Raw genomic sequence first — 15,384 nt, 5'->3', positions numbered from 1 at the left:
ATAATTTATCACAACCAAGAAAGGAATGCATGTTGAAGCTGTTGGTAACTATTGATTAAACAACATTTTGTCAGACCTTTTGTACTTCCATGCAACTTGGTTGATTTTTAACCAAACATGCATGGTTGCTTCACAGCACTTTTTGATTCCTTGTGTAAAGGGTGTCCTGAAATGCATCCCTGCTTTGAGAGAGGTGGGATTGTCTAAATGCAGCTCACATGGATCACTGAAGAGTTATATTATTGTTAAAGTACGGTTTGAAAAATTAGAATTTGGTCTGTGGTATCTAGAATGCAGTACATACCTGCCAGTCTCCTAACAATGGTACACATCCCAAGTGTTTCTGTGTAGGTATATGCAATTAGACAATATACATCAGTTAAAGTTGTATGAACTTTCACATTTAAAGGCACAAACTTGCATTGCAGCTCTGCTCTTAAAAGTAACATGGGGTTCTTGTACGTAAAGCCCCAAATAGATCCAGTAAAATGCATTTTTATTGCTCTATTTAATTTTGTTAAGGAGATGACACACGAGATTTATTTATAAGGTTTACAAAATTTTTAACCTTTTTATGTAGAATGTATTTGTTGCTGATTTACAAGATGCAAGAGAAAGTTGACACAAAGTAATTTTACTGATTGTTTTTTCCTGTTAACTTTGCTCCAAAAGTGTTGCATTGCATATACAGATTCTCTCCAGATACTATATGGGACATAGAATTAAGAAACTCAAACACATCTCTAACATCATTAGAAGACCAAGCAATCAGAATGGAGATGTAAATAGCTCTACAGGACGTGTGCTCACTTTTAATTTAGTTTGCATCTTTTCAATAGGGTAATTTGTGCAACGTTGGAGCCTTATTTCAATTCAAAAGCAAGTGTCAAAAGTTTCTATGGGTAGAAAATGATCTGCTTGAAAAACTAAAAGGGTCATAATTGAGAACATTGTAATAGAAGAAAACTAAGTTGTACTTGTACACACCCAATTATGTTGTATTATACTGGTAAAGTTTGCCAATTCTGTAAATTAACAGACATGTAATGCATATCTTATTAGCCATGTAGACTTGGGGATGCAGTTATGGTTTAAGTCACATTTTTTAATGTATATAATGTATATGAAACTATCATTCCGTCCAAAACTGTTTCATGTAATCTTTTTACAAATTTTATTTATTTGTTTGCAGTATCCAAACTGTTATAAGCTTTTTACCAGTTGAATTATTTTTGTTTCCTCTGATCACATTAGATTCAAGTAGGCTGTATAATGTGCTTCTCCAAGTGCTCATCTATGGTATGAAATATTAAATGAAACTGACAAGTTGCTTGTGTTCAGTTGTGCTGCAAGTCTTTGTTATAAAACAATAATAAGTTGAAAGTACTTCGAGACAACTTGTTCTATTCTGATCTTGTGTTAGGCAATGTTTTAATGTTGTATTGAAGAAATATTAAATCATAGCAACCCGGCAGCCCTAGCTTCAATTCAGGGTCTGTCCTGAATTATCTGATTTCTGTCCAGGCAACAGATCAGATACAGCATTCGGCCTCTGTGTCTAAAATCAGCCAAGGTTCTCATGGCAATAACTCTTGATAGAAAGTGTGCATGTCTGAGTTAAGTTTTGAGTATTATTTGGTTTAGTCATGTTGACCTATACAGGCAATACTCGCCCTGTCCCATAATGACTGTATTGGTAATATCAGTATTAAATCAGCTGAAGGGTCATGAGGACTCGAAACGTCGACTCTTTTCTTCTCCGCCGATGCTGCCAGACCTGCTGAGTTTTTCCAGGTAATTTTGTTTTTGTTTTGGATTTCCAGCATCCGCAGTAGTTTTTTGTTTTTAAATCAGCTCTGATTGCCATGGCATTAACTCATTTTCGCTGCACACCCAAATGACTAACTGAAGCCAACCTCTCTTTATTGTAAGCATCCCATAACCTTGACTGCAGTTACTATACCATCCATTTTTGACAATTTTCTTCCCCCTCCAGGTTTTACTGCTTACCGGAAGTTGATTCAGAGTGAAGTGGGCATTTTCTAATGCCTCATCATACAAGTATAACTATGAGCCATTATGATCATTGAGTATTTCCAAGGTTGAGTTGGCTAAATTTTTGATCGACAAGGGAGTCAAGTGTAATGGAGGAGCAGACAGGAAAGTGGAATTGAGAGCACAACCAGATCAGCCATGATCTTATCGAATATCACGGCAGTCTCGAAGGGCCAAATTACCTACTCCTACTCTTAAGCCCTACATTCCTCTGTATTGCTTGACTATCTGAGCAGGAAGGTATGTCACAGCCCAGCTGAACCCTGCCCTCATTCAGCATGCACTGATGCATGCTTGCATTGCATCTGTCCTAATTCTCTACCTTAAGGCTATTACTGAAACCAAAATAAATCCTTAGCTTTAAAATTGTGGCATGAAAGAGTGTACAAATAGGGCTGGGGCAACTAGGCAAACGAGGCAGTTGCCCAGTTTGGCAAAAAACTGAATGAACTATTCATGGAACTACATAAGTAAACAAATGGGCTTCAGCAGTGGAAATGAAAGGTCTAGATCTACTGATAGACACCCACATGTACTGACATATATATATATATATATATATATATATAGAGGTTTCCATGCTGTCTCTCCCAAAATGTCATATGTTCTGTTTATGCAGCAGTTTTACAAATTTATATATCTACATGACTTCTAAAACAGTGAACCATTAAATATTGTCAAAGAATGTAATTTAAACTAGCCCATGCTATCATAATTGAGTAAATTGGGCATAAAATCATCTAGTTATTAACTGTTGGAGGAACACATGGTATTACATCATGTAAGTCATATTACACAATGTACATTTCTGCTGGTACATATCCTGTGAAAAGTGTAGAACAATGAGAATATACAACAGTATAATCTCCTTTTCTATGTAAAATAAATCTAATAAATGCAGGATTTTTATTCATATTAATGCACAATATTCATTTTCGAAAGTAGCAAGGCTGAAGGTTCGCCTAGGGTGCCTAATACTCTTGTACCGACCCAAATTTAATTTTCCCATGTGGAAGGTATATCCTCTGCCACCTGACCCACCCCTTCCAAACCTCAATACAGGCATCCATAACTCATTTGAACACTTGTGACTGTTTTATAAGCAGCAATGCCCCTGGCATACCAATAATATAAAGCTATAAGGAATTTAATGAGTGCAAAAGGCAAAAAGTCACTAGTGGGGGTAGTGTAACTACTTGGTAGGGCAGGGTATAAGGGAAGAGATAATGGGACCTTGTCAGAAAGGTACAGCAATAATCATGGGGAATTTTAATCTACATATAGACTGGAACAATCAGATGGGTAAAAGTAACCTAGATAAGGTAATAGAATGTTTTTGGGATAGTTTCTTAGAACAGCACGTCCTGGAGCCAACAAGAGATTAAGCTATACCAGACCTGATACTATACAACGAGGTGGGATCAATTGATGTTCATGTAGTGAAGACGCCCCTAGTTGTGCAGCGATCGTAATATGATTGAATTTTACATTCCGTTTGAGGGAGAGAAAAGTGGGTCCAAGACTAGCATTTTAAACTTTAAAAAGGGTAATTATGAGGGCATGAAAGCAGAGCTAGCTAGAGTGAACTGACAGATGAGGTTAAGGGATAGGTCCATAGAGATGCAGTGGCAGAATTTTAAAGGGATATTTCAGAATACACAGAATAGATGCATTCCAATGAGAAAGAAAACTTCCAAAGGGAGAACCCACCATCCATGGTCAACTAAAAAAGTTAGAGCATTAAACTTAAAGAAAAAGCATATAATTCGCAAAGACGGGTGGCAGGTGAGACGATTGAACCAAATATAAAGAACAGCAAAGAATGACAAAAAAGGTTAATGAGGGAAAAATTAGCGTATGAGAGAAAGCTAGCTGGAAATATAAAGATGGATAGTAAAAGAGTTTCTGTAGATATTTAAATAAGAGTTAAAGTGGGTGTTGGCCCTATAGAAACTGGGTCTGGGGAACTAATGGAAAGTAAGGAAATGGCAGATGAATTGAACAGGTATTTTGCTTTGGTCTTCACTATAGAGGGTACAAGTAACATCCCAGAAATAGCTGTAAATCAGGAAATGGAAGGGAGGGAGGAACTCGGGAAAATTACAATTACCAGAAAAGTAGTATTGAGCGAATTGTTGGGCTGTCAAATTCCCGGATCCTGATAGACTTCATCCTCGGGTCTTGAAAGAAGTGGCTGGTGAAATAGTTGATGTGTTGGTTTTAATTTTCCAAAATTCCCTGGATTCGGGAAGGTTCCATTAGATTGGAATTTGGTAAATGTAACTCCTTTATTCAAAAAGGGAGGGAGACAGCAGGAAACTACAGTTTCCTTAACATCTATCATAGGAAAAATGTTAGAAGTGAAAGATGTTATAGCAGGGCACTTAGAAATGTTTAAAGCAATCAGGCAGAGTCAACATGGTTTTGTGAAAGGGAAATCATGTTTAACCAATTTATTGGAGTTCTTTGAAGGAGTCACGTGCTGTGGATAAAGGGGAACCAGTGCACTTTTGAAGGAGTCACGTGCTGTGGATAAAGGGGAACCAGTGCACTTAGATTTCCAGAAGGAATTTGATAAGGTTATTGTGGAAAATAAAAGTTCATGGTGTAGGGGCAGTAACATATTGGCATGAATAGAAGATTGGGTAGCTAACAGGAAGTAGAGGGTAGCCATAAATGGATCATCTTATGGTTGGCGGGATGTAAAGATTGGGGTGCCACAGGGATCAGTGCTGGAGCGTCAACTTTTCACAATTCATATAAATGATTGGATGAAGAGACAAGGTATGGCTGCTAAATTTGCTGATGACACAAAGATAGGAAAGTTGTGAAGAGGACACAAAGGAGACTACAAAGTGACATAGACGGGTTAAGTGAGTGGGCAAAGACCTGGCAAAGGGAGTATAATGTAGACAAATGCAAAATTGTCCACTTTGGCAGGAAGAATAAAAAGCATATTATCTAAATAGTGAGAAATTGCAGAGCTCTGAGATTCGCAGAGATCTGGGTGTCCTTGTGCATGAATCACAAAAGGCTAGTATGCAAGTACAGCAAGTAATTAGGAAAGCTAATATGTTATCATTTATTACCAGGGGAAATGAATACAAAAGTAGGGAGGTTATGCTTCAGTTGTACAGGGCAGTGGTAAGACCACATTTGGAGAATTGATCTCACTTAAAGAAGGATGTAAATGCATTAGAAGCAGTTCAGAGAAGGTTAACTAGGCTAATACCAGGAATGAGTGAGTTATCTTATGAGGAAAGGTTGGATATGTTAGGCTTGCATCCACTCGAGTTTAGAAGAGTGAGGTGACTTATCGAAGCCTTTTAGACCCTGTAGGGCATTGACAGAGTGGATGTGGAGAGGACATTTCCTCTTTGGGAGAAACTAGAACTCAGGATCGCATTTAAAAATAAGGGGTCGCTCACTTAAGACAGATGAGGAGAATTTTTTTTCTCGGGGGAATGAGCCTTTGGAACTCTCTTCCTCAAAAGGTGGTGGAAGCAGGATCTTTGAATATTTTTGAGGCAGAGCTAGATAGATTCTTGATTAACAACGAGGTGAAAGGTTATTGGGGGTAGGCGGGAGGTCACAATCAGATCAGCCGTGATCTTATTGAATGGCAGAGCAGGCTTGAAGGGCCAAGTGGCCTACTCCTGCTCCATGTTTGTAACAAATATGATAGCTAATACAGAAAATAGATTATGATTATAATGAAGCAAAATAAGTATGTGTAAGAAATCACAAAATATATTTGAAGCACAAGATAGAACACACCAGGAGTGAAGATGTTCCAAGAGCTCTACAGGAGCTTAATGTAGTCAGTCCTTTGTGATGAAGCCCTCATCTTGGGTTGTGATCCCACTTTTGTTCTAAATCTCTCCTTGATGGATTAGTTAAGCGCATAAATGATGTCTTGTTATTAGAGCAACCCAGCCCCCCATTTAAAAAAAAATGCAAAAACTAATGTGGAGAGCCAGTAGGGGGTTGTACAATGCTTTGGGTGCACAATTTAATAGTTAATCTCACTTCACAAAATCGATACAGATGAAGAAGGCCCTTTAAACCAACTTGATCCCATCCTTCTAGGTATCAACCCTATCATTACCCATTGTAGCTCTTAATGATGTTTGAAATGACATGCATTTGTACTGAATCAGCCCCTGCCCACATCCAGCAAGACCTGGCCAATATTCAGGCTTGGGCTGATAAGTGGCAAATTATATTTGTGCCAGGCAATTATCATCAACAAGAGCATCTCCTCTTGACATTCAACATCACCATTGCTGAATCTCAGAAGATGTTGGTACATTCATTGTGCTGTTAGGGAGGGAGATCCAAGATTTTTACTCAGCGACAGTGAAGGATGCCCTAGGGGGTTGATCAGAAACTTAACCAGCCACTAAATACTGTGGCAGCAAGAGCAGGTCAGAGGCTAGGAATCCTGCGGTAACTCATCTCTTGACTCTCCAAAGCCTATCCACCATCTACAACGCACAAATCAGGAGTGTGACAGGATACTCACCACTTGCCTGGATGGGTGCAGCTCTAACAGCACTCAAGAAGCTTGACATTGTCTATGACAAAGCAGCCCATTTGATCATCACCCCATCCACCACCTTAAACATTATTCCCTCCATCAGCGATACACAGTGGCATCAGTATGTACTATCTACAAGATGCAATGCAGCAACTCACCAAGGCTCTTTCAAAGGCACCTTCCTAACCTACAAACTCTACCACCTAGATGGACAAGGGCAGCAGACTAATGGGAACACCATCACCTGCAGTTCCTCTCAAAGTCACTCACCATCCTGACTTGGGACTATGTGATTGTTCCTTCACCGTTGTGTCAAAATCCTGGAACACCCACCCTAAAAGCATTCTGGGTGTCCCCGCACCATATGGACTGCAGTGCTTCAAGCAGGTAGCTTTCCACCACTTTCTCAAGGGTATTTAGGGATGGACAATAAGTACTAGCCTTGCCAGTGATGCTTGCACCCCAAGGACGAAAAGATAGAAGTACCTTTAATGTCTTCAGAATGTCTGATCGATTTTGCAGACATTATAATGTGTGGTTGCTGTTATATAGGCTAGTTGTATTTTTGATTAGCAAATAAATATGTAATAGACACTTGTGTATGTGATTTCAATACTCATTTGCAGGACACAAGTATATGTACTTGCAACCTTCTTGTATGGTAAAATGGCAAGCCAAGTATAGTAGTGTTCCTTAATCATTGTGTGTTCTTGGTTGCTGTTTATCAATTGTCTGCTAAAATGTTTGTAACACAGCCAAAAATGGCAGCTGTCAGTGCCATGGAACTGCTAGCAGCAGTGTATGGAGTGAGACACTGACAACCTGATCAACTCAGCCACTACCTACTTAAGGCTAGCGGAAGAGAGTGAGTCCAAGCAGGCATGTCATGATAAAGGAAAAGCAACATCCACCAATATATTCAGCATGAAGAACATGGACAAGTCTGAAGTATCTTGTGTGAGTCAGCATTCTCAGTTTTCACTAAGATGAAGCAAGTGGCCAAAAAAAAAACAGAAGCTGCATTAAGATGTGTTTTGTCTGATAAATACATACCACAATTCCAAAGTCTGGTAAAAGAAAGAGACTGCAAATTTCATGCTGAATGGTAGATTTTATTTTATTCATTTATGGGATGTGGGCATTGCTGCCTAGACCAGCATTTAGTGCCCATTTCTATTTGCCCTTGAGAAGGTGGTGGTGAGCTGCCTTCCTGAACCACAGTAGTCTCGTGTAGGTACGCCCACCATGCTGTTGGGGAGGGAATTCCAGTATTTTGAACCAGCAACAGTGAAGGAACAGCAACACTGTTCCAAGTCAGGATGGTGTGTGATTTGGTAGGGAACTCCAGGTGGTGGTGCTCTTTATCCATCTACTGCCCTTGTCCTTCTAGATGATAGGGGTCGTGGGTTTGGAAGGTGCTGCCTAAAGAGCCTTGGTGAGTTTCTGCGGAGCATCTTATACTTGGTACACACTGCTGCCACTGTGCGTCAGTGGTGGAGGGAGTGAATGTGTGTGGATGGGGTGTTCATTAAGCGGGCTGCTTTGTCCTGAATGGTGTGAAGCTTCTTGTGTTATTGGAGCTGCACTCATCCAGGCAAGTGGAGAGCATTCCATCACACTCCTGATTTGTGTCTTTTGGATGGTGGACAGGCTTTGGGGTGCCTGGAGGTGAGTTACTCACCACAGGATTCCTAGCCTCTTGACCTGCTCTTGTAGCTACAATATTTTTGTAGTTTCTGGTCAGTGGTAACCCCAGGATGTTTGTAGTGGGTAATTCAGCAGTGATAATGGCATTGAATGTCAAGGGAGATAGTTAGATTCTCTTGTTGGAAATGGTCATTACCTGACACTTGTGTGGTGCGAATGTTACTTGCCACTTGTTAGCCCTAGTCTGGATATTGTCCCTGTCTTGCTGCATTTGGACATGGACTGCTTCAGTGTCTGAGGAGTTGCAAATGGTGCTGAACATTGTGTATCATCAGCAAACAACCCCACTCTGACCTTATGATGAAACGATGATTATTGATGAAGCAGCTGAAGATGGTTGGGCCTAGGACACTATCCTGAGGAACTCCTGCAGTGATGTCCTGGGACTGAGAAGATTGACCTCCAACAACTACAACCATTTTCCTTTGTGCTAGGTATGACTCCAACCAGCTGAGAGTTTTCCTCCTGATTCCCATTGACTCCAGTTTTGCTAGGGCTCCTTGATGCCACACTTGGTCAAATACTGCCTTGATGTCAAGGGCAGTCACTCTCACATCACCTTAGGAGTCCAGCTCTTTTGTCCATGTTTGAACCAAGGCTGTAATGAGGTCAGGAGCTGAGTGATCCTGGTGGAATCCAAACTGAGTATCAGTGAGCTGGTTATTGCTAAACAAGTGCCACTTGATAGCACTGTTAATGACACCTTCCAACATTTTACTGATGATCAAGAGTAGACTGATGGGGAGGTAATTGGTTAGATTGGATTTGCCCTGCTTTTTGTGTACAGGACATACCTCAGTAATTTTCCACGTAGCCAGATAGATGCCAATATTGTAGTTGTACTGGAACAACTTGGCTAGGGGCGCAGCAAGTTCTGGAGCATGAGTCTTCGGTATTAATGCCAGAATATTGTCAAGGTCCATAGCCTTTGCAGCATCCAGTACCTTCAACCATTTCTTGATATCATGTGGAGTGAATCAAATTGGCTGAGGACTGGCATCTGTGATGCTGGGGACTTCTGGAGGAGGTCATAAAGAAATCTGATTATTGTCTTTGTGATGACATCGTGCCAAAAAACAGTAAGAAATCACTTCACATAAATAACGATTCTACATATAAATCCAGCAGGTACAATATTAAGGTACCAGCTCAAGCCGGCTGGTGCCTATACTGGTGGCCACTTGGAAACTGGAGGCCCATACTGGATTTCCAAAAAGTCCAGTGGAATTGCCAGTTTATTAGTCACTTCCGTTAAAATCCAGTTGAGACTAGTTAAGCACCAATTAGTACGGGCTTCAACTGGTCGGACCTGTTTTCTCCTGGGAAATTTCTCAATCTTTAGTTTTACTTTTAACTCTTGTTACTGTGTGTTTAATTATTTAACTCTTTTACTCTCCTTTGTGAGATCCTGAAAACAATCCTTGACCCACAACCTCGGTTCTGCCTTATTCGGAATTTGCAGAATGTCAGTTTTAAGGATCTGGACTAATACACCAAAGGATCTCTTTTACCCTGCAGATCACTAATATTTATAGATGTCCTGCCACGTATACATCTATATATCCCATATAGATCCTCCATTTCTCTTCAATCTGCTACATAATGGGCCAATCTATCTTAGGGATGTCCAGTCCTCAGTTAGACACTCAACCTAAAATACCTAAATGCTTAATTGTTTCTCGTCCTGCCTGACACCAACAAAGTTTGTTTTATATTGACTATTGTTATAGATCCCTATTGCTCTTAGCTGGAGGTACCATAGAATATTGTCAGACATCCTTCATACTTTACCTCTAATACAAGCTCAAAGATGAGCACACTGAAATATCTGGGTAATACTTCTTTATCAAATCTGGTCAATGATATAATAAAGGACAACTCCTTACAAGAAGTGCGTATGAGTTATATGTACCAATATTCCATACCAAGGACTCCTTCAGGATTCATCTTCTGCAAGGAGTTCCAGTGTTTTCTATCTTTTGGTACTTTAATTGCCTAGGGCAATTGTGGGTACCATACGTCATCATGTTCTGTGAGTATACTGCTGACACAAAGATCCTTTAGTTATAAGGTTAGCTGTTACCATTTGTTGTACCTATCTTTGATGTCTTAGGTTATTTGTTACACTGAGGACATTTCATACAACTGCTCATGAATTCTACAAACATACGAATTGGGAGCAAGAATAGGCCATTCAGCCCCTTGAGACTGCTCCACCATTCAATGAGATTTTGGCTGATTTGATTGTAACCTCAACTCCACATTCCTACCTCCCCTGATAGCCTTATCAAGAATCTATCTACCTCTGCCTTAAAAATATTCAAAGACACTGCTTCTGCTGCCTTTTGAAGAAAAGGCTCACAACCCTTTAAGAGAAAAAATTCCCCCTCTCCTTTGTCCTAAATGGGTCATCCCTTATTTTTAAACATTGGCCCCTAGTACTAGATTTTCCCACAAGTCTCATCCTCTCAACATTGTCCCTGTCAAGACCCCTCAGGATCTTATATGTTTCAATCAAGTCACCTCTTACTCTTTTAAAATCCAGTGGATACAAGCCTAGCCCGTCCAACCTTTCCTCATAAGACAACCTGCTCATTCCTGGTATTAGTTTAGTAAACATTCTCTGAACTGCTTCTAATGCATTTATATCCTTCCTTAAATAAGGAGACCAATACTGTACACAGTATTCCAGATGTGGTCTCACCAATGCCCTGTATATCTGAAGCATAATCATTCTACTTTTGTATTCAATTCCCCTCATGATGAATGATACCATTCAATTAGCTTTCCTAATTACTTGCTGTACCTGTGTACTAGTCTTTTGTGATTCATGCACTAGGACCCCTAGATCCTCTGCAACTCACACTCCGCAATCTCTCATGATTTAGGTAATATGCTTTTTTATTTTTCCTGCCAAAATGGACAATTTCACACTTCCTCACATTAAACTCCATTTGCCAGGTCTTTGCCCACTCACTTAACCTATCTATATTCCTTTGTAACCTCCTTGTGTCTTCTTCATATCTTACTATCCTATTTATCTTTGTGCCATCAGCAAATTTAGCAACCACACCTTTAGTTCCTTCAGGTCATTTATATAAATTATAATAGTTGAGGCCCCAGCACTGATCCCCGTGGCACACCACTCATTACATCTTGCCAACCAGAAAAAGACCCATTTATGTCTATTGTTATGGCACGGCGGAGGGTAAATGCCGAGCTGCTCAAATCCCACAGGGAAACTTGAATCCACTTCCATAGTCTTTGCAATTTGTATGGTATGAGGAGTGGTTCTGAAATCAGGAAATGATGTCCCCAACTACTTATGCTGATTTTATAGTACAGTAAACAATTAGGAAAAGAATAAAGAAAAATAAAACATAATTGCACTTAAACACACAAATGGCTTCACACAGTAAACAGTACTTTAAAGCAGTTCCACAAATCTTAACTTAACTACCCTCAGAGTTAACCTTCCTCTTTTCTGTTAGCAACCATCCTTATAGATTTTAGAATCTATTGAAGTCCAGTAATTTTTTTTTACCACAAAGTGCTTTTTCCTGAGGTGTCCTCTGAGGCTGACAGCAACTGCTTCTTTCAGTCTGGCCTTGCTAACACTCTTCTAGGAGTTCTGACTAGCTGCTGTAATGTCTGCTGGGAGTTCTAAGCAGCTACCCTCTCACACAGACTTCAGTATTTCCTTAAATGCGTTCCTTCCCTTTGATCTCTCTATTATCTCAACCAGTTTCTTCAGAAATGTTTTCTTCCCAGAATTGATTACATTGTTCTTTACTTTAGCTCTTAGACTTGTAAAAACAAACTTACCTTATCTTTATCTTATTTCCTTACACCTTTTAACAACCCACATATACCTCCTTTGAATTAGACAACTCAATTCAAAACTATTCCTGCTATTGATTTATGTAAAACTCTGATTGAAGTTCCTCTTGGTTCATTAACATATCAAAACCACTGTTACTGTTGACTTTATACCCTTGCTGGCACTCTAACTCTTAATCCAATTACAGCATGATTCCAGTACATAAGAAAATATGCCAGGGTTATTACCAGAAGAAATATATTACAAATTCTTGTTTTCTTGACAACAACCCTTTGTTTCCTGTTAGACAGCCAATCAACTATCCATGCCAATATACTACAACCTGTTATGACACAGCAGTTGGTAAAGGCTGAGTTATTTAAAATCCCTGATGGAAACTTTAAATAACTGCCATAACCTATTTTTAATTGGTATGTTTGAAATGCAGCTCTGAATTCTGAAATGAAACCACCAGGCCTCCAGAGGTTATTTATATAAATTAAATTAAACATTTATTAATTTAACAACAAATTTAAATACATACACATGTCTACAAATTACTACCATAATAGCTTTTAAACAAATCCCCAAATCAATCACTCCTAAGTAAACCTTCACCAAGGCAACAATAACCCATAGACTTAAACAGACACCAGGCAAAGCACATTTTATCTTACAAATTCAAAATGAGGTCCCTTTCAATTTGTTCCTTTGCAGACACAGTAGTAAGGTTTACTGGCTGCTTAGACCTCACATACAAAACTTTTTTTCTGTATATACCTAGCCTTCCCTTTGAATGCAAATTCTCATTGTATCACCAGACCCTTTGAACTCCAACTCTTCTAACAACAAAACCCCCTTGATAGTACCAATTTTATTAGTAATATAAACATATTGCTTGGTGTCTCCTAGCTAGGTGCAAGATTTCACCCCCAGTCTTTGAATGGTTTATTCAACAAATTGCAAATGTACTTTACCTTTTAACTTATATTTATCTAATTAACATCTCAAACTACTATACATCAAAGCACCCAGACTAGCTAGCTTTAATACAATTAAGCCACACACAGACACAGACCCTACTACAAGTCCAATTTAAAAATAATTTATAATAACATTGTACACATTAATATCTCTTCATGACAAACTACACCATGAACTTTCATTTTTCACAATATCCTTAGCTGTGGCACCTTATCAAATGCCTTCTGGAAATCTAAGTACAGTACATCACCTTGATCCACAGCACATATTACTTTTTTAAAGAACCCTAATAAATTAGTTAAATATGATTTCCTTTTCACAAAACCATGTTGACTCTGCCTGATTAACCTGAATTGTTCCAAGTGCCCTGCTATAACGTCTTTATTAATAGCTTCTAACATTTTCCCTATTTCTCTATAGGTTTGAAGTCATATTTCTTCTGAGTACTTTCACAGCACAACCCCTATTCACACACATAATACTCCCTGCAATCTCCTTGACTGATTTATTCTGTACCTACTACATTTCCTGTCTCTTAAGAGGTAATAAGGTTAAGGAGGTAATGTCTTCTATATTCTATAGCCACTCGCTAATTCTCCCCCTCCAGCGCTGAATAGTTTTGAAGCAAGCCGTGTCCATGGCCACCATGGTCAGCTCCTGGTAGCTGACACTGTGAAGGGGATGGTGCCGGCTCCTCACTGCTCAGCTGCTCTCGCTCTTTCCCTCACTCATCCCAAAGTTCCCGCTGCTTGCACCTGGCACCAGTGGCCCACGCCGGATGCTGCAACCATCCAGGCTCCGCAAACTCTGGATTCCATCACACATTTTACAGCCTTCTGGATTTGATATTGAATTCAATACAGAAACTGAAAGTATTGATCATAACCTTTGCCCACTGTTTTTCGTTTTTGGGTGGCAGCTGTTGTTGATGATTCTTCTCATTTACACCTCCTCTAGACACAACCTTTGTTTCTTTGCTTGTTCCATTACCATCTCTTTTTGCCTTGCACCGTCACCCATTTCGTCATTTAATCTCTCTTGCCCTCTACCCTATCAAGGACTTTCCCTTTTGTCCTTTCCTTCCCTTCCTCACACCCCCTTCCTTGTCATGTTTCAAAACATGTTACATCTCTAAGCACTCTCAGTTCTGACAAAGAGCCATTGATCTGAAAAGATGGACTGGATTTCATGGTCATAAATCGGGTGAGCTGCCCCTATCATGAACATAAAATAGGGAATGACCAAGTCAGACCGAGAATACAACATCATCACGCCAATTTCTGAAATTACAGAAGGTGAGAGGATGTGGAAATTGGAAGCCTTCCCAACATTTTGAAATTACTAATCAACACGATATTGAGCTTGTTAACGACACAATGGTCTGCAATTTTTCATTGCTGCTGCACTTTTCAGACGTTGAACATGACAATGTTTGGGAGTGTTTTACAGTAGCTATGACAAAGTGGCACAAAGGGTGGGAGAGAAGCCCTGTCACAAGGACCATGGCTGAGCAGATTCTGCTGTTGAAGGTGACAGCGTCTGGTTTGTTTTAACCGTTTTTTTTTTAGCTTTTTGTATTCTTCCGTAAGAAATAAAGACGCATTCAGAGAGCAGGGGGCCTTTAAATTTATAGCGGTGACTGACTCCCTATTCGCAGTATTACCCCCTCTGCCACATACCCATCCCGACCTACAGCCCTGATTGGGTGCACCTCTAACGTGCCGCCTTCCTGCCAGATGGTTACTAATTGGACCACTGAGTTTCTGTTCTATTTCCTTTAGACCCTTGCCCCGAGTAACATAAAATCTAGCTCGCTAACTCTGTTTCTGTCTCCAAAGACTTTTGCGTTCATCAAAAACCCCGTCTGGTTTAAATATTGCAATGAGAATTTCCAGCACTATCTGTGTTTAACCTAATTCTTAAAATTCCTGTCAGAGATGCAGCCTCACTGTATCCAGCAGCTTGTCAGAAGGTAACCTGACCATGGTAAGCCTCACAAACAAGCCCACTGCTCATGGCTCAATTACAAACTACCTGCATCAACTCCAACTATTAGGGGAATGGCTACATCTTTTTGTATTTGAAAAGAATGCAGGTTTAAACGTTCATAATGTCACTTCTGGAGCATTGGGAGTCTGTGGAAACTGGACGCAGTCAAATTCTCATTGTGCTCCATTCTAAACATAACCGGTTCACAATTATCCTGCTTTTAATTTCAACTAAATCATTCATTATGTTTCATAAGATAGCCTGGAGGATGTGTCTTGCAAAAATTCAA

At 39.7% G+C, this 15,384-nt stretch overlaps 1 protein-coding gene across 17 annotated transcripts in view; it reads left to right on the top strand.

The window, feature by feature from the left end:
* LOC144682643 (inositol polyphosphate-4-phosphatase type I A-like) overlaps positions 1-1,336 on the top strand; it is a 253,427-nt gene extending 252,091 nt beyond the window's left edge. For all 17 annotated transcript variants that reach the window (XM_078545176.1, XM_078545174.1, XM_078545181.1 and 14 more), the window contains one exon: positions 673-1,336. In XM_078545176.1, coding sequence (XP_078401302.1) covers positions 673-844 — 172 coding nt within the window. In that variant the 3' untranslated portion in view covers positions 845-1,336. The remainder of the gene's footprint in view (positions 1-672) is intronic.
* Positions 1,337-15,384: the final 14,048 nt, after the last annotated feature.

The sequence above is a fragment of the Cetorhinus maximus genome, chromosome 7 (assembly GCF_964194155.1).
Source record: "Cetorhinus maximus chromosome 7, sCetMax3.hap1.1, whole genome shotgun sequence".
In the NCBI taxonomy this organism is placed as follows: domain Eukaryota; kingdom Metazoa; phylum Chordata; class Chondrichthyes; order Lamniformes; family Cetorhinidae; genus Cetorhinus; species Cetorhinus maximus.
This window is presented reverse-complemented; position numbering and strand designations above follow the sequence as displayed.